The sequence below is a fragment of the Macrobrachium nipponense genome, chromosome 6 (assembly GCF_015104395.2).
Source record: "Macrobrachium nipponense isolate FS-2020 chromosome 6, ASM1510439v2, whole genome shotgun sequence".
NCBI lineage: Eukaryota > Metazoa > Arthropoda > Malacostraca > Decapoda > Palaemonidae > Macrobrachium > Macrobrachium nipponense.
The window spans coordinates 112,845,466-112,866,151 of NC_061108.1; the positions used below are offsets into that span (position 1 = coordinate 112,845,466).

Here is a 20,686-nt window from a genome sequence, read left to right on the forward strand (position 1 = left end):
ATAATCTAAATATATATATATCTATATATATATATATATATATATATTCACTTTTGTCCAATAAGAAGAAACTTGTTTTACTACCAAATATTGTCTGTGAATGTACTCTGCCGCGGAAGACGTAACAGTATTGCAATCTAAATATTCTTCTTAAAGATTTGACATTAATTTTTTTAAAATATACTTATGCTTCTGAAATGTGGAATTAACACGGGAAAATCCTACTGAATAAATATGCAAACTTCCAGCTAATGGGAAAATAAAGAAAGCATATCGGTTGGCATGCTAGGAGAAGGAACATTATTTTTTTCCCGTTCTCTGGGAGCTATAGTTAGGACGTCGAGGGTGGAGAGGTAAAATGGCATTTCTGGAGCACACCCTTCTTAGGGTCAACACGGAACTTGCAATTGCTCCGTCCTTTATGTCTTTTCTCGCTAAATAAACCGCTCTGTAAATTGATGGTGAATCGAAATTTCTCTAATGTATGCTTTTTCAAACAGCATGTTCACCCTTAAACGTTTTTACTTCTTTTCAAATTTTACACGAGGGACCTCTGAACCTAGACGACGGGCATTGCTGTGCTAAGATTACTGATAGATAAACGAGTTTGATGGAGCGCGCTACGCTGCGATGGACCACGACGCCCCTGCGACGTGTCTCCCCTACCTTCCCGATCCCCTACCTACCCCGCCCTCACCCAGGGCGGACAAACAACAAAGATCCACGAGGATGTCATTATTGATAAATGATAAATTTGGACCTTTCCTTTATACGTACATAGTTATCAACATGATCGTTTGGTTCTTTTATAATGTCGCTGCAAACAATACGAACGATAACGGATAGACAAACAGGACTACAATGTACATCGTCACCAAATTTTGTTGATTGTAAAACAACAAGAAAACTACTTTTGGCTGCATATTGCGTCATACATATAAAATATGATAACTATGTATTGTGTTTATAAGCACTTTTATTTCAGAAATTTACAATTTTCATTGACCTCTTTATTCATCCGTATCAATGATTCGTCCTTTCCTTAAATGACTTTATGTATAGGATCGAAAAAAAAAAATAAATAAAAATCTTCACTCATTCAGACTTCTGACTTCGACAACATCACAAGGATATAAATCTACGAATTTTGCTTGAATTTGTTTATTTTTGTCCTCTATTAAGCAAAATTAGATATGTGCTCAAGAAAAGAAACGTGACAGATATGGATTCAGTTTCTTAATAAGGGGTTTGACAATTTATAATTGGGCACAGAATCTCTCTCTCTCTCTCTCTCTCTCTCTCTCTCTCTCTCTCTCTCTCTCTCTCTGTGGTTTTGAAAAGGTATAGTTAAGCATAAAATAAACCTCTCTCTCTCTCTCTCTCTCTCTCTCTCTCTCTCTCTCATTCAGTGGTTTTGAAAAGGTATAGTTAAGCATAAAATAAACCTCTCTTTCTCTCTCAGTGGTTTTGAAAGGTATAGTTAAGCATATAATAAACCTCTCTCTCTCTCTCTCTCTCTCTCTCTCTCTCTCTCTCTCTCTCAGTGGTTTTGAAAAGGTATAGTAAAGAATAAAGTGACTCTCTCTCTCTCTCTCTCTCTCTCTCTCTCTCTCTCTCTCTCTCTCTCTCTCTTTCAGTGGTTTTGAAAAGGTATAGTTAAGAATAAAGTGACTCCTCTCTCTCTCTCTCTCTCTCTCTCTCTCTCTCTCTCTCTCTTTCAGTGGTTTTGAAAAGGTATAGTTAAGAATAAAGTGACTCCTCTCTCTCTCTCTCTCTCTCTCTCTCTCTCTCTCTCTCAGTGGTTTTGAAAAGGTATAGTAAAGAATAAAGTGAATCCTCTCTCTCTCTCTTTCTCTCTCTGACTGACTCATAAACATTCATGTTCCAACATGCCTACGCACATGTGAGTATCTGTCAAATAAGAGGAGTATTTGAATTCAACGAAAAATGCGGGTTGCACCGATAGACAAAAATCGCTGATAGATAGATGCCGGTTTCTCATTCTGTATTGTTGCCTTTTCCAGATATATGTATTTTTCGGTCGTATCTTCTTGATGTTGGCAAAACATTAATCCGACAGTAACTTAACATTTTTGATTGTCATCATTTTTACTCGTGATGTAACGTGTCAAAGTCCATTAATTATACCAGCAGGCTTATGTAAGATGAAATTTTTTAAAAAAGGGAAAATCTAAAGAAAGCTAACAAAAGAAGTGGAAGTAAAATAAATAAACATATAAGTAAACAGTACATCATCCAGTAGGCGCGATCCTTCATTTAAACAGCGATCTTCACAGGAGTAAAGTGGTTTGTAGCCATTTATTTCCAACACCTGCGCTTTCTATATTTAGCCTTACTCTGCGCTTTATCGCCACCGAGTCTCTGTACAAAATATTGTGCTGAAATCTTCAACACTACTAATTCATTCTTTACATCAGTCTTGAATAAGAATGGTCTTTGTCAACTGCCATTTAAGCACCCACAAGATGACTTTTTTTTTTTTTTGCCCACTTTCATTTTAAGTATATTCAACATTCGCTATAGTTAATTATTCCTACCCCATGTCTTATTACCAAACTACTTTTCGGCCACCTCTCTCTCTCTCTCTCTCTCTCTCTCTCTCTCTCTCTCTCTCTCTCTCTCTCTCTCTCTCTCTCTCCATCCAAATATTTTTTATTATATTTTACATTCTACAAGAATCAAGTGCGATTGTGTTTCTGCTTCCTATGTGATATTATAATATTAAGCTTTGAACAGTAATAAGGTACGGTTTGCGTCGCAATAGTATCAAAGAAATATACATTTCATTTATTTACGCGAATTTCTACGTGGCGAAGCGGTAAAAAACTTTATCAAGCCCATCTTTGGAGGATGAAAAGAACTGGTAGACCACTGATGGAAAGAAGGATTTAATCTCGAAGGAATCTTCTGGAATAAACGATTGGAAGAATAGACACACAAAGGAGGTCTAAAGCTGTTCACTAAATTTCATAGTCTTATCAAACACCTTAACAGTATCTGTGCTTGACGTTTACTGCTTGCTCGCAAGAGAGGCCGAAGCACTCAGCCGAGAAATGTCTCGAGCATTGCTTGCAAAGACATCAAAAGAGAAGCATCTCACCAATCGAGTCAGAGTCCAGTTTTTCATATAACTGAAGGTTTACAGAAATTACTGTCCTCATGATAAAGGGAGACCTTGTTGTTATTTTTCTTTATTAATTTAAGTGGTTTCAATTTTTAATGCTGTCACGTACTGAAGACGGCAGGTTGATTTAGGCTATTAGACAGGTAGACAGGAAGAAAATTAGTTCTCATATTTTATTCAGTCTTAAATCCTCATTATTTTTTTTTACTGTTCCACTTCTTCGTTTACTTATTCTAATTTAGTAATAATTTATTCTAATTTATCACTAGATTCATGCATTTTATCTATTTGGTCCTTTTGCTTCCATAAATATTTTTTCCTGCGATCGAAGGCCATGATATTGATACACCGAATTTATATTGAAGAGAAATCTGATGTGTTACTCATTTGTGTGAATTCAGTGTCACAGCGTTATCACTTTGCGGCCATATGTGCCATAATCACACTCACACCCATATAATACATACATACACGCTAACGCATTATAATATATATATATATATATAATATATATATATATATATATATATAATTATAATATATATATATAGAATATATATTATATATATATATAGATATATATATATATTTTAGATATATATATATATATATATATATATATATATATATATATATATTATATATATATATTCATATATATATATATATATATATATATATATATATATATATATATATATATCTATATATATATATATATATATATATATATATATATAAAACTGCATTTTTTATAAAAATATTACCTTCAAACATAAACACCACCTGCGTTCATAAACCAGGAAATGATGTAAAGCATGATCAGTTCAATCCGATAATTGAATGTCTGTTCTGTACACAAGTATTGTATGGATAAAAAGAGACACTACACCAGAGAAACCGAATAGAGAGTTAAGGTATCCGATTAGATCTTAAAAGCCTTTGTAACCTCGGAAACGAATCCACTAAACGAGCGTTCCTTCCCATAGTTTCTAATGTTGGAGTATTTTAAAGCGTTATACACACACACACACACACAGATAGAGAGAGAGAGAGAGAACACCAGGGTTCCGTGTTACACGTTTAGAACTAATTATCGAGCCTGCCATTTTAACCAGTTATCTTTTCTTTCGCTCCTCTCCTTTATTTAAACGCTCGGGTATCTTTCCTCTTCGCAGCCATTGTTTCTGCGTAGTTCTTGGGTGATACGAATCGTACCATAAATTTCAGAGGGCATTCAGAAGAGAATGAGAGTTAAAATAAGTGAATTTTTGTTTTTTACTACAGTTTGTCGAAACGACTGCGTGAATGAATACCTAGAGGGCAGGTTTTGTAAGGCAAGTCTGAGTTTCACATGATTTAAGACATGAGAGAATGACAGCTAGTGGGTAAGGTTCTCCTTGAATTGGAATTTTTTTTCTCTTTGTTTATGAATCTGAAAAAACTGAATCAATGCTTAATATGTAAATTACTTTCTGTTTTTTTTATTACCATCATAAAGATTGCGTTCTTAACAATGAATTTTTTCGAGGGCAGTGGATGCTTGCCACGCCGATAAGAAAATGTTGATTGAAAAGTTTGTTGGGTGGCTTAGATTGAGCCAGTATAAAGGCAGAGCCGGAAAGAAAACAAAAGCTCTTGTGAATCAGTTTATTAGTCCACGGAACATTTCTCCATCTTTTAGTATTGTGAATGACAAGAGCTGAAATATGCAGACTACTCGATGGATACCATTGTACCTCGACGAGAACCTAATTTCTTTTACCATTAGCGTTTCTCTCATGAACTTGACAGAAAACTTCTTTTGGATTTAAGCAAAGGATTTCTTGCAACAACAAGGCATGATCCAACCTCCAGCTTACTCGGGGTACATGCAAAAATCTTCGGTCAGATAGCGCGTGGTTTCACCAACGAAAATTTTTATAAATACGTTATATTTTATATTAGAAATAATTGTTCTGTACTGTTTAACATGCACTTTATCTATTTTCTACATTTTTACAGTAATAAACATATCATAAAAATATCCTATCCTAAAATTCCTGTATCTTTAACTCAACGCGAAACACCTTTTTCAGACATTCTTAGGCTATTCCATTGGGCTCTCCTACCGCCCCCCACCCCACCCCCCCACCCCCCCCCCAAAAAAAAAAACAAGAACTACAACAGCAACAACAAAGTAGTTTGTAGGCTTACTCCCCGAGTAAGTGAAAACCTTAACGATATCACCTCTTTAGATATATCTTTCAAATAATAGATTCATAGTCACTATTCATAGATTCCTTTACGTAGAAAAAGACCACGCTAAGTAATAAATAAGTAAGCAACATTTATTATAGAAACAGTTCCCCATTCCAATAAGACGCTTTCGAAACTGGCAGATTTGAACTTCAAAAGGGTTGTGCTTAGAACAAATCGCATTTACTTCCCTCATTTAATCTTTTTTTTTCCTCCTTCATCTATGAATATCTCTCTGTCTCTATCTCTCTGTTCCTTCTCTCCAACGTGAATTATTCAATAAGCACTGTAATTTCATTCGGTCAGTCATAAAAAAGTAGGAATGAAATTATCGTAGGGATTAAAAGGTTGATTTTGAGACAATACGCATAATCATAGCAGCAGTAACATAAATGTCACTTGCTTTGCAATATTGCAAATTGTTGCTCCTTAAACTAATGACCTGAGCAATATGCTCACAGATTTCTTGCTATTTTCTTCTGCCGAGCAAAAACAAATGTATATTTTGCAACAAGACTGTTTGCAAAAAAAAAAAAAAAAAAAAAAAATCCGGGAAAAAAAAAAATCGGGATGACTTTCGTTTGTGTTAAAATGAGAATAATTCGGTGAATATTAAAAACAAGTATATCTTTCGTTAGAACGCAGTGGAAGCAGAAGACATTGGGTCTTTCTAAATATAATCTACGAGAACACGACCAATCATTTGAACACAGAATTCCAAGGGCTCAAGAGAAATCTTTTGAGAATGTGCACTCGGTTAGGCCATGAAGTCTAAGAAAATAAAGATGTGGCGTTGGATTAAAATAATAAAAGCAGCAGCCCAATCAGATGAATTATGCCAGTGCGTGCTTGTCTGTGTGTGTGTGTGTGTGAGAGAGAGAGAGAGAGAGAACAGGCGACGAAAAGACCGAGAAATGCCAAAAATTAGATGACTTTTCAATTACTGAAAGCTCTAGAGAAGGAAAATTAGCACAATTCTATCTTATTCGTGTTTTTCCATTGTAGTATAACTTTCCATATAGTTATGAAAAAAAGGCATTCGTCGCAATCATCATACAGTAGCCATCCACTAACGTCAAAAATATTTGAGTAAAAGTAATCGTCAGTGATGTTTCATAACGAAGGCTGCATATCATAAATTCCTTCATGGCCTTTTAATTAAAAATTGTAATTGAATAGCTACGTCTTAAACGTTAGTAACGAGGTTGTAAGTTGTCAAGTAAAACTAATAAGTGTTTTGCGACGGGCGGGATTCGTACTGTATATATGTGTGTTTATATTATATATGTTTTTGTTTATATAATTATATATGTATATATATTTCCATATATACATTTATACATAACACATATTTATACAATTTCTAGATATGCATGCATATGTAAACGCTCACATGCTTTCATGTAGTAGTTGTCTATACGCACACATGCAGCCACACAGACTGTTTTTTTTTAGATAAAATAACTATAGTAGATCCACATCAGCCGTGCATCTGATGTCTAGGCCAGTCCGTTTCAATGCTCCTGATTGGCTGTTGATAAGCCAATCACAGGGCTATGTGAATTCTCGAGAGAATTCACATAGGCTCCACCTCTCCTGAGGGATACTTTTGAAAGACTTAGCCCTCAGGAGAGGTGGAACATGCATCCTGCCTATGTGAACTCTCTCGAGAGCCTGAGAGTTTCAGCAGCCTTGTGGGCTGTGACTGGCATATCAACAGCCAATCAGGAGCGTCGTAACGGACTGGCCTAGTCTTCAGATGCAAGCTTGGTGTGAATCTACTCTAGTAGGTATGTCTTCATAAGTTGTGTTTGTGAAAACGGACGATACCTCCCATTTATTGGTTTGTCCGAATGCTCTGTTTCTTTGTGTAAGGGGGAGAGGTATTGAAGACTGTGTCGGCGCGGGCACAGGGTAGACCATTGCTGGGCACAGAGCCAGATGTGCCAGTAAATTTCGTTCAGACGGACAAGTCTGCTGACTAAAGTACTGCCCCGTGACTATCAGATGGCTAGAGAGATTCTTTCAGCTCTCAAAGCAACAGTTTTCAAAGCAATGCAGTTTGTTGGTTATTCTCTCTTGGTTAGGAATCTTGATTTGGCAACCATTTGCCGGAAAATTAATACTTTTGTTATCAGTAAGTTATTTTATTTACTTGCATACTAAGTTAAGGTATTATTTAAGGGTGTGTGAAGGTATTGTAATGTTCACGAGGAAAAATGAGGAACAATAATTTCCTTTTTTTGGGGCTTCCCTGAAATAAGGTCAAGATTGTTTACCAGAACCAGGGATCCGGATGAAACCGAAAATAACCTGTTTACAGAGGGTTGCAAGAAATTAAGTCAGCGACCTTAGGAAGGAAGTCGAGAGAGTTTCAACTGAACATCAGGCAAATTGTGGCATCAGTTAGTGGAAATCATTCATTTAGACAATTTTTTTGGAAGCTATGGGGGCTCTGAAAATGTAAGAGAGAGAGAGAGAGGAGAGAGAGACTTCAGCAATATAGTTAGCTCTTTGTGCCTATTGAATTGCAGCGCTTAATCGTTTCAGCATTTTAATCTTGTTAATGTTATGCCTCAGGTAGAAAATATATCCACTCCTATAACGTTCACCTGCAAATAAATAAAAAAATATTCATAGATAGATAGAGACCAATACATAAAAGTACGTTGATTTATTGTTCAATGAATGAATTCATAGATTTTTACAAGCACGCAGGAATGATATAAAAATATCATGAACATGCTGCTACATGTTCCTAAACATGCTACAGACATGTTCTCCAAACAAGTTTACTGGTTTGACTATCCAAACGAGGTACTTCGAACATTTCTGTTTTCACGCCAGAACAATGTGTCGACCATTTATCTTGGTTTCGAGAATGATTCAAAATAAGTGTATGTTTGCGCTTATTTGAAGTCTGTACAGAAGATCGTCTCTCAAGAATTCTTTCATACTTTGCTATAATTTCGATTACAATCAATATAAAATGCTGCCCAAATCTAGCTTTAATACTTGGCTGGGGTATTTCCAATTATAGTAGAAGCCAAACTCGTCTCTAACCGAAATATGATATGATTAAGGAAACAAGTAAATGAGGGATTCCAAGGTAGTCCAAATTGTATCATGTTTGCCTTCACGGTATTCTTTCGTTACGTTACCTCCCTAAGCTCAACTTATAGAAAAAAAAGATAATTGTGGTTTAAAGTCGGTTCGTTTCATAACTACACAGTCAGATCTTGGAGCGTTTTAAATATCTTTTCAGATATAAACGGCAACAATTTAATGTCTTATAACAGACTTTTAATCTGAACAGAAAATCCTCAAGTTTAATTTCGGACTCGACTGTCAGTTGAAATGAGGAAGTCTTCTCCAGCTTGAGTCGGGGCGCTCAAAATAGCTCCTCTCCTCCTCTCATTCAGATCTTGCTTTCAGTAACGGGAACGTATCACGCTGTGCCTGAACCACTACCGGAAGCATGTCCGGTAACTCTAGTTTGAACCGGTGAACGTTCTCATGTCCTCACGTCGCTTCTCTCGCCTTTTGGCAAACACGTATGCTTTCAGTCCAACGTATTGCCTCTCTTGCAACTGTCTGCACAATAATCAACAGGTTTTCTCAAGCGTTCCACCTTCACAGCATCGGGGTACTCTGGTATCTTACTTCCGGAGTCTATGCTTGTACAAACAATAAGAGCCAGAGAGGTATTGCCTATGCAACAAGTATTGACTCGTTCCTACTCCACTGAATGCTACGTTGTAAATGTTAGTGATCAAGCATTTTATTCACGAAAGTGATTTTTATGAGGCTGCTATTAAATGTTGCCATAGTTCTCTTATGTTAATGTCTTCGTAATGGTAAGGCAAAGAGAAATCGTTTATATTGAATAAAAAATCAGAGTTCATGGGTTTTGTAGATTATATATCTGTGTAGCAGATATCAGACGTGTTATAATTAAAAAAAAGGGTAATTTGGCAAAATTCTCTCTCTCTCTCTCTCTCTCTCTCTCTCTCTCTCTCTCTCTCTCTCTCTCTCTCTCTCTCTCTCTCTTGCTGTGTGCGCCGTGTGTATGTACTCGTATCAAGTGACCCAGAGGAAAAGTATGTAAGCTATTTTCTCGAGATTAGGAACAGTAAACAAACAGGAGGAAATGATCATTCTAGACTTCACCACTAAAAATTGAACAAAACCAGAGAAAGAGGATCTTATTGTAACTTCATATTTTAAAAGAGATTGTACTCGACTTTAACTATTTTATTAAGTACTGTTATTCTGGAAAGCGTCGTAACCTCTTTGTATGTAGCTGCCTGGCTTGAACAGCAAAGTCCGGGTTCTAAAACTTCCTCTGATCTCATGAAAAGAGCAGCAGCTCCGTTCTTTTAAGATTTTATTTCAGTCGTTCTGGCTCGGAGTACGTGCTAGGTTGCAGTCTGTAGGTTTGCGGGGTTCAAATCTTTATCTCTTGTTATCATTATTATTAATATTGTTATTACTTTTTAGCTGACTTCAAACGAAGATTAGTTTCTTTTCGCCAGCCCAAAATATTTTACATCACAATTTCGAAATTTCGTATTCACTCGAAGATCAAAATCAAATCTCTTCAGAAAATTGACCGTTGTCTGAACCTACTATATAGGCCGCTATCATTTCCAGTTAATCCACTCTCGAACTTTTCATGAAAATATAATTTTTCCTCATGTGGTCTCTCGAAATCCGTTAAGATTGTTATAAGATAAGACATGAGTTGCCAAAGTTGATGCTCTCTTTACTCATCCAACCACGGAACGTATTTATACATTTCTACGTACAGACAAAATGAAGACACGTACTTGGCCGCTACATTGAATGAAGACCGGAAATTCTGGCTCTTTTTGATTAGCAAAATCGAGTGTACGTATAATAGCATAATGGCGATGTCACTATCACATAGTAATCCCATTAGATAAAAAAAAATGGAAGTCATATGATATTATTACTAAAGAGGATATTGGCAACGACATCGTCTGGGTATTCCTTGAATGTCTTTGATGTGTGGGCATAGCATCTCTTAAGTAATGTGCTGCTCTACCGGTACATGAGTCGGCATGTGACTAATGCTATCAAAGCAATTCGCATATATCGCAGGGATTAGCATTTACCTAGACCTACTTAAGATTACTGGGATATTAGGTTCAATTTATAATTATTTTTCGTATTTTCTGTGCTTAAACAGCACATACCTCCTAGGAAATATATGTGTATATGTATATGTATATATATATATATATATATATATATATATATATATATATCTATATATATCTATATATATATATATATATGTATATATATATATATATATATATATATATATATATCAGCAAACAGGAGTCCAAAGCAAACGGCAGTCAGCCGTACAATTAGGTATTTATTAGAGACGTTTCGTGTTACTTAAACACATCATCTGTCTGAAAAATACAAAATAAATTATCAATTCAAAATACAGGCCAAATTAAAAACAGTAATTACTATCTTAGAAATAATGCAAAAGAAGAAAAACTGATAAATAATCTGATTTTAAGAAAGGGAAAGGCGAAGTGAGACCACAACTCACGTACATCACCTCCTACAATCTCGCAGGCTTCATTTCCACCCTTTCATTTACTATTACATTCTTCAGTAAATTCAAATAGTACTTATTGCGAAGTTCACCCCAACAGATTCGAAATGATAAATTAACGATGAAGGTCAATGTGAGGACCCCTCAACCCTCATTCACATTATGTTAACAACATTAATAAATTAGTATGTCAAGTAGAAATAAAGTAATTCACGTATGGAATTGTGTATATTTAAATACCTACATAGATTTTCAGATTGTAAAATGTTCAACGCCAACAGTCTCAATAATGGTACCTATATGTATTGTTTATCTCATAATGAAAATAACAAAGTTATTGTTTGACTTTGATTCACAGATAGCTTGAAGATATATTTTACATTCCAAAATTTTCATTTCGATACCACCCTTTTGAATAAAAGTATAACTGCAGTCTCACCTATATTGTATAAACAATCAAGATATCAATTTAGGTACATGGCAGCAACAACTACACGTTTCATTTTATTTATTAATTTATTTTTAAAAAATTTAAATTCTGCATTTTTAAGACTTGTAGCAGCTCGTAAGAATTTTTTCTTAAATCGAGGCACTTTATTATAATAGTCAAATAGAATCGTTTTGTTTAATTCATGATACCTTTCTTAATAAGAGAAGTGCAACGTATTAAGTAACATTGAATACTCGTCATGGAAGTCACCAAACCTCTGGCAACATAGCTTTAGATCAATTTTGAAATTTTCAACTCCACGCTACTATTTCTAATAAATTACGGCTAATGTATTATTATGTCCTCTCGAGTGTTAACACTCATACAAAGTTATTGGTTATCAGTAAAAATAAATTTACAAGATAAGGCACTTGTGAGGGGTATAGACCATAACCGAATTATCATGTCGTCTGTCACTAAAGTCACGGAACCAATCAGGAGTCTCCACGCGCCATATCAAGATTGGATGATTTGAAGATGGGTGACGTGTCTGGTTAATTTTCTACCATCATTGCACTTGAGTTTTATTCCAGTGAAATTTCAGTTTAAACCCGAAAAATGATTATCGAGCTTAGCCATTCTTTTAGTTTTTTTTTCTTTCTGTGATAGCTAGGCTAAAATAATTTTACGAATCAACATAATAATTGGTGTTAAAGAGCAGCGTTTGGCACAGGATCCATACAGTATGGATCCTGGTTTGGCATAACTTGATTGGAGGTGCGATCTTCGACGACGGAAATGTATTGTTTACTAATATACATTCTTTGTACGGAAATGTTGATAACATTTCTTTTCTCTCTTTCCTTTCTTGTATTAACATACAGGCTCCTCGTATATCTCTGTAAGTGCTCTTTACCTTAGAATTGCAGTTGCATTTAAATACACAATAAAGAATTTTCATTTGTGTCAAAGCGATAGCCTAGAATACGTTGCCAGTACTTACTTCATTTGCACATTTTATTCCCATTATACAAATACATCTAGTGAAAAATTAGACTATGAATATACTTTTGTTGTGAAATGTATGATGAACTATTTCCTCATTTTTCCAAATCGACATCGCAGTCGGAACCGACCCGGACCCAGGCATGGTAGACACTAAACACGAATCACTTCAGGCTGACGATAGCCAAATACCTCTGATTTTCTGAGAACCACGGCCATCGTACCCTTTGTCTGCTTCTCTGTCTCTGTTCGTTTGGTTATTTCTCTATGTACAACTTGGAACTTTCCACTAATGAACAATGAGAAAGGGTAAGGAAACAAGAGTATATATGAGTCACTGGCTAAACTATACGTTTATTTTCGGCGTTGTTTTCATTCAGAAAATCTATCTCGGATCTTCAGCTTTACCTCTTAATGACTTTTTGGGAGCCAAGTGATACAGAACTTCTTTTTTTTTTTTCTCCGGCCATAGAGTACGTTCTCCTCTTCCTCTTTACTCAACAGCGAAGGTCTCTACATTAGGTCCATTTTGGCTACCCTCCAATCATATGCCAAGCAGCCTCTTCCGGAAATATTATAAGCTGGTTTTGTTGTTACACATAGGAAGTTTAAAATATAAGTCTTAGATAATAACACCTGATCCCGATTTCACATTTTCAAATCAATAGCTAGAATGACAACCTTATAGAAGCATTAACTTCGAGAACTTGCACTCCAAATTCCTGTTTACATCGTCAAAACTATTTAAGAAATGCGTATGTATAGGAAGTCGATTTCTGTCGTTGGAATAACATATTGGAGGCTATTAAAATGTTTCTTCAGAACAACTCTACTTATATATAGCTGCTGCAAATGGAAATTCCATTAGCAAAAATTGCTGCAAAGAGTTCCAGTCATGAAAGACTCAGTTTTTCTGTCTAAGTGAAGAAACGATCCATCCAATTTATCTATAGCAAAAGTGAAGTCAAAAGTGTTGTTGGCTTTTTGAGGAAATCACTGACTTTGAAATTCAAGTTTTTTATTGCTACTTGAAAACAATTCAAATAGAAGTTCATAATGGTGCATGATCGCAGAAGATGAAGAAAGACTAACAACAAACAGCGATCCCGTATAAAGATGGGAAAAGTTGAAGATAAAGAAGTCCGTACATATCCTCATATCTGCTTCCCTCATATTGATTTACAATACCCAAACAGTTTTTGAGGTACTTTGCATTATCTGTCTCCCGACCATAATGAAGTTATAAACAGAATGGCCTATATTGGCACACCCGCCCACCATCAATAGAATAGACCTGATTCAATGTTTTCATAATGGTACATGTTACTTGATTGTTTTAAGATTTGATATCGTTAAATATCCAAATACCTGTCGTGTTCTTTATTGGAGAGAGTAGAATTCATCTACGAAAGAAGAAGCAATCGGAAATCTTAAGTTAAAAACACTTAATAAAGGTTATAAATTGATCAGAAAATGGATAAGAATTATAGTGTTCAGTGCAATGTCCTTTTACCCAGAGTTTTAAGATTGTTTTTTCCTCTTTGATAAACTTGATAATTGTCATTTTCTCTTTGATAAATTCATATGACTGCTATTTTCCCGCCTCGATAAATTCATAAGACTGCCATTTTCCCGCCGATAAAATAATAAGATTGACATTGTCTCCTTGATAAACTGATAATACACGAGTGCCGTTTTCTCTTTGGTAAAATAATAGCTTATATTGTCAAAATTGATAAATTGGTCAAGGAGCTATTTTCTATCAAATAAGCTGATAAGAGCAATGTTTTTTTATTTGATAAATTTTACTAGCCTTATTTTGTCTGGAGTATAACGTAAAATAGAAAAAAGAGATATAGTAGACGAAGGGGAATGTTAAAGCATCGGTTAACGTTTCATCAATTATCAGAGTGAAAGAAGAAGAAGAAGAAGAAAAAGGCAGACGGGTCACCTTATAGATCTGCGTCTGAGACAAAGCGTGGGTGTGGTATTTCTTGGCACAAGCCTTAGACTCTCTCCTGAAAAACAAAATAAATGACTTTGGTTCTTGATAGAATACGTGCTTTTCTAAACGGGCTGGGGCAGTCTGATATTCAGAGTTTGAGTTCAGTGCGAATTTGAAGTTAAAACGAAGAGAAATTACGCGTTAGGTGGAATGGCGCTTGTCGTCCAAGTTTCATTTCAGCATCGTAATTATTCTCTTCAGCGAATGGAAGAGCAAATTAACGGAGACTAATGACAACTCTGGCAGAATTTATGAGGCTTTTGAGGAATGTCTCGGAGTTCTAAAGAATCGTGAGTACGTGAGTTTCCGGCAGCGTGCAACCTCTAAAAGTTACGCACAGTTGAACATTAAAAGTTTTAAAAATAATTCATTGTTTAATTATGTTTATAATGGCTGTCATCTTGATTTCATTATCCCATTAGAGAGACTATGGTTTGATCGAAGTCGGGGAATTCCTTATGAAAATTAATGTGAAAAGCAAAATATACAATTTTTTTTTTATTTACAATTATATGATTTGTATGGAAAAATGTTTTACGTGGAATCATGCTATAGGGCTGACATATTATCTTCACAGAAAAATTTCATTGTCAGGAAATCTCAAACCTCATTCGACTGCAGTATTTTCAAACTTCATTATATTTTTACCGATTCTTCCAAAATTAGCATAGACTCTTTCCTGTTGAGTAAACACTTTACAGAAGGGTTGGCAAAGGAATCATGACTAATATGTAGAGCCTTGTCTGTAAAATCAAAGAAGCTGAACAAATGGGAACCTTCTCAACATTATGTACGTACTTGTCTCAACGATATGCTGTGCGATGAACGATCGAGGTGAATGAACCAGACAGGCCAAGGACGAAGTAAATATCAGGTAATTTCGGAAGCAAGGTAAACCCTTTGGCGACAGTAAATTACGTAATATTGTTACTATTGGCCAATAGGTACTGTTTACATTCGAGAAAATTTTATGAATGTTATATTTTTTTATTTCATTTATTTATTTTATTTAGTTATTTTTGAGGTTCTTTTTACATTATCATCTATTCACCAAACGCCCCTCTGACAGGTTGACAAGGCCGGTAAATATGTAGCTTACTCTGTGTACGTGTACGTATGTGAGTGTGTATGTGTACGCCTGCGTGTTTGTGAGTTGTCGAGTTATTTTCAGTATACTGCACTCGTTTTAATGTAATTATTCTGAATAGGTGGGATTTTTAACTAAGTTTGTCGATGAAAGAGAAACTGTTCTTGCAATGTCAAGTAGTAAGTCTTTTCCTGTGCCGTAGGAAAGAACTTGGACGTCGGGTGGAAATGCGAAAATAAACATAGTACCCGTCATGACGCAAGATCAAAAGACCTCCTACCCTTAACTGACGTCAGGAAAAGCTTTTTTGTGTTGCTATCTTTTTTTATGCTCTTTTCTTTTGTCTTTCTGAGAAAATACAGGCGTTGTTATAACTTCATATTCTAGCATAAACAGTGTTGGTGCCTCCTAATGTTAGGGCATGGTTTTTTAGGAGAAACGTCATTGTCATTTATTAATAATTGTAGTGATCTTCTGATAGAGTAAATTTTATTCATATTGTTCATGTTTCATTTCTTTATTGCATGAGTTTTCACTCAGTTTACTTAATGGCAGTTGTCAGATCTATAAATTTCATGTCGGACCCCAGAATGTTTTTTTAACTATGCTGACAGCAAGAGAAAAATAATGATATTGATGTTGTTTATATTCCCCCAAGTTCTCATTTCAGCCATCTTGGCACTTACTTGGATGGCTTAAGTTATTGCCACCATCAAGACAGGAAATTTGTTCTGATTCAATTTTTCCTTTTGATTAGAAGAAAGTACTTTGGGTTTTGTTAACGTATTCCTTTCACATGTCATTAGTGAAAATCTCTAACCTATTTAAAATCTAGAGATTTGTGGTGTTGTTGTTACAATATCATAGCTCGCATTTTTTATTCATTTTAATAAAGCGGAATTTTAAGAAGCAGATGGGGATACCCCAGACCAAAAAGGAATATGCTTAGGTAGTGGGTAACATTTACAAGATCACTATACTGTAATGGGGGGTCACTACTTTTCCGTCTGAACAGGTTCATTTGTAATATGCAGAAGATCTAGAATTGAAATCATGGATGAGAGAAGAATATCATTCCGCCAATCATCATCATGAAAAGCAACACTGTCCTGTCCATGAAAAGACTAACTGCGAACAACTGCTGTTCCAGTGCTCTTCGTAAACTCTGTCTCTGGACTTCTTGACCATGAAGACAGAGTCTTCCAACTCGTTCACCAGTCTTTGCATAAACATTCACCGGTATTGTCATCAGTAGCGCCATCAAGCTGTTCCTCCTCTTTCTTCTTCTTCCGTTTAAAGTCAGACTTCTATGTCGATATGGTGGTCGCGTACAATCATGCTGTCGAGACGGTTCGAGCTGGCACTTTCTTCACGCTGCTCGTAAGGTGTGAGTTTGGAGTGACGAACATAATCATCCTGACAGGGGGAGGCTGCAATAGCAATCACTAAGTTCCTCTAAGTTTCGTGAGATGGGCCCCTTTCGTGAATGATAAAAAAAAATGTTTGAATTGTATGTCCCTGTAGTACTGAAACAGTAGCTGGAAACTAATCGATTTTCCCAGGCTTTGATTCTGGCACTCACTCATTAACAAAGTGTTTAGTGTATATATGTAAATAGGCATATTTTATTTCCATGTTCCGCCATTGTTCCCCTTTATGGCATCGTTTGCAAAATAAGGAACGCCTTGGCTTATATCCCCATGAGTTACCACTGAAACATAACACTTCCATTTGCAATAATTACGTGGAATGCGGCATAAATGCTCTCTTATCACAAAACATTTCTATGGCATAACAGTAAGATTTGGTTTTTACATAAATAAAAAATTTATCGTCGTCAGTAATCGGATATCGAATTATCGAACTGCTCTTTCACATACTGAGTTTTAAAAGCCATTGGTTTTTCTACGTTGTATTCGTAAAGTAGTCTCCATCCCTCTAAGCATTACCTGTAACTACTGCTATCTATTTCACTGAACGATTCTCGTTGTCAGAAGCAGTCTCGGACCATTGTCATTCATGAAGGTCGTTCCACAATGAATATCACATCACGAGTTCATCTCAGATGAAATTAGCACTGCGCTCAACTAATGTATTGCATATTCTACGAATATATCGCCCAAACCCTTTTTTGCTGCCATGAAATGATTATTTCAATGAATGCAACTAATTACTTCTTCTGCGTTGCTCTCCCTGACACAGTGTACAATAAGTCCTGTATAAGAACTAATTTTCAGTCTGGTTTGTGCTTTAAGAATCATGCCACATTAACGATAATTGTTGGTCCACGGAAAGAAAAGAAGTCTGTCAGTAAACTGGACACAGACAAGAAGAGGTGCGATAAAGGAAAGATGATCGAGTTCTACAAGATCCCCAGGAACTGTTAACAATGAAAAGTTTAGGTACTGAGGTTTATAATTCAAGAATTCCTTGGTAGCTGTAGAACGATTTTGACTTTGCGGTTTGTTAAGTTTTCCGTTTCATTCAGTGATAAGCAAATACGTACTGTTCATATTTTAGTATTGTATTTGACACTATTAACTTGTTTGCAGTTGAGAGGAATGTGTTATGGTGTATGGTCCGCAAGAAATAGCTGAATATATATGCGGTATGCGGGAGGTAGCCACTGGTAGTCATATCACGGGGAAAAATCCTATGAGTACTCGTCAAAAGTGAATGCGTATATGGGTGTGCATGAAGCTGAAAGTTTTTCCTTGTTACTCAACTTTATATCAATACTCTTGATGTTCATAAATGGATTTGTATTAGAGCCGCTGCATCAGGTGTTTCGAACCAGCCTGATCGGATTTTGCCTCGTTGTTGGAGAAACACATCAGTAGTCCTCCGGAAAATGTCTCCAAATTTGAGACTGCAATTAGCCCAGCATTTTCCGGGAAATTCTTGGTTCCCTTCCACAAATAAGAAATAAACTTACATGAACAGTTTGAACACTCTTCGCTTAAACTAATATATTCAACAACCAAAATTGCTTCTTTACTCTCAGCCTGATTTTTCATGCTATCCACTGACACTGAGGGTCTCTCTCTAGGACCTGCACCTGACCAGTATTTTAAAAACTGAGGAGCTCCGGCCACTGAAGAAAAAAAATGGTAGTTCATTACATCCACCGCGTGTCATCCGTGGGTGACTTTGGTTCTTTTGGAAGGCTTCTCTTCAGGTGGGAAAAAATCAGGAAGAAGCAGCCACGTCGTTCCTTCCCACCCTGACATCATTAATTTTGCCATCCGTGTGTTGGAGTGTTTGCCAGTAACAAATGACCCTGTTCGACTGCAAAGGGAGGGAGAGTAGCGCTGTTGTAATTTGTCTTTAATGCTGACTTTCAAGAGGAGACGAAATGAATCGTTTCATGGACTGAAGACAAAAAATGATGACAATTCACAAGATCTGACAGACGAAATATTGGACATGACAATTACATAGGCAGCACCTGTAGTGTATTTCATTTTTTGCTTTCCAGAGATTTTGTGAAGTGTATTATTTCTTGTTTTGTAATTGTGGTAATCGTAGTTCCTAGGAAACAATGTTTAACTTCAATTCAGAGTTTAGAATGAGAAAAGTAAGACATTCCAAATTCTATTCTGTAGTTATTTAAGTAAGAGGACTAAGTTTTTCTCATCATCAGTGAACTGTGGGTCATGATGATTCATGAAAAGTGAAATAATCCATGAAAATATGTACAACCGACTACTGATGAGTAATTGAACACGGGTGACATTCTCTGTCAAAGACAGGGACTTGACAACTGGACGCTTCAAGCTGTTGTAATTTAATTTCTAAACTGCCTAACGGATTGTTTATATAGTTAGATTTCATTTGAATTTTTTGTTTTCCAGTTTCCATATCCTCCAAGAAGACTTTGTTTATATGTTCTCTTTATGTCTGTTTTCTAGAAAAATGTCCAATGTCAAGTCCCTCCTTTCTAATGAAGTTTTTCTATAAATTCTTCCTCTCTTTTCCAAGAGATGATAATATTGTGCATGCGCGTTTTATCATTTTCTCCTATCATTGCATTACCCTTTTTTTTTTAACAAAACTCAAACAAGAGCTTAGATTTTTTTATGGGAGGATACATATCACTGATTGCATAATGACTTCATCATGTTAAGCAAAACAAACAGTATTGCTTTATTATCCTATGAAATGAGAAGTCAATAAGAACATCGAAAATACGGCTTGCGTTTGGTCTCAGAAAAAATTAGTATAAATTTCAGTGGCAAAGGTTACAGGCCTTCCTAGATGCGAAACGTCATCATTTGCCATGAAGAATATTGGTGGCATTACTAACAAAGACAATGATCTTTCTAGTCAATGATGCTGTTGTATTTTACACTCGTTAACCACCACAAGGTAAGTGGGCAAAAAGACGTAAGTAAATTAAATACAGGAAATTTATTTCAGAACTGAAAACGACCCGGTCCCATGAAACGGGTTGTTTTTACTCATAATTGGGATTCACCTTACTCTTGGTAACAAAAATAGGTATTAATGCTTATAAAAAGAATCTATTGAACTCGTCTTTTGTTCAGGTGAAGACCACTGACCAAGACTGGAAATATTGTAGAATATCTCTAACTGGTCAATTCCACCGCTGCTGCCACCATGGTTGTAACTTACACCAATAAGATTGCCAACCTTAAAGGCTTTGGGTCATTCTGCAGACTTTTACTCAGGTAGGATGAAACTATTTGGAAGCATGAATACGCCATCTGATTCTTTTTTTTTCAGTACTTTGCATATTTAAATAATCATGGTAAGGATGAAAGGTAGTTTAATGAAAAAGAATGAAGATAAGAGCTTCTTCTTCTTCTAGGGAAAAGTTTTGGAAAACCGGAGTACTAGTTTTATTGAATACCTGTAATAAGCATGCCTTCGCAATAGACCCTTTGCACGTCTCCCTAAACTCTGGAGTGATTTACAAAGCAACAATTGCATGTTCATGTGGCTGGAAAGTAGAATTTGTGTGTAACAGGAGTAAAATTGTTGCTGCATTTTGTGAATTGGCTGGTTATCACCACGATTCCATTTTTACTGCCATTGTCCCAATGAGTTTTGTATGAAAAATTAAAAAAATATATAACCTTAGAATTATTCGATCAATTACTGCATAAATATAATATCACAAGTGATTTCTTAACACCGCATACAGTAGTTACAAA

At 35.7% G+C, this 20,686-nt stretch overlaps 1 protein-coding gene across 4 annotated transcripts in view; it reads left to right on the forward strand.

Annotated features, from left to right (window-relative positions):
* LOC135216901 (bestrophin-3-like) overlaps nt 1–20,686 on the forward strand; it is a 28,432-nt gene that overhangs the window by 875 nt on the left and 6,871 nt on the right. Inside the window, exon 2 of one of the 4 annotated variants that reach the window (XM_064252436.1) lies at nt 18,559–18,687. The exons of 1 other annotated variant lie outside the window; for it this stretch is intronic. In XM_064252436.1, coding sequence (XP_064108506.1) covers nt 18,617–18,687 — 71 coding nt within the window. In that variant the 5' untranslated portion in view covers nt 18,559–18,616. Of the gene's footprint in view, nt 1–16,659; nt 16,895–18,558; nt 18,688–20,056; nt 20,201–20,686 lie in introns of all 4 variants that reach the window. 2 more of the 4 variants (XM_064252437.1, XM_064252438.1) reach the window with 2 other exon arrangements.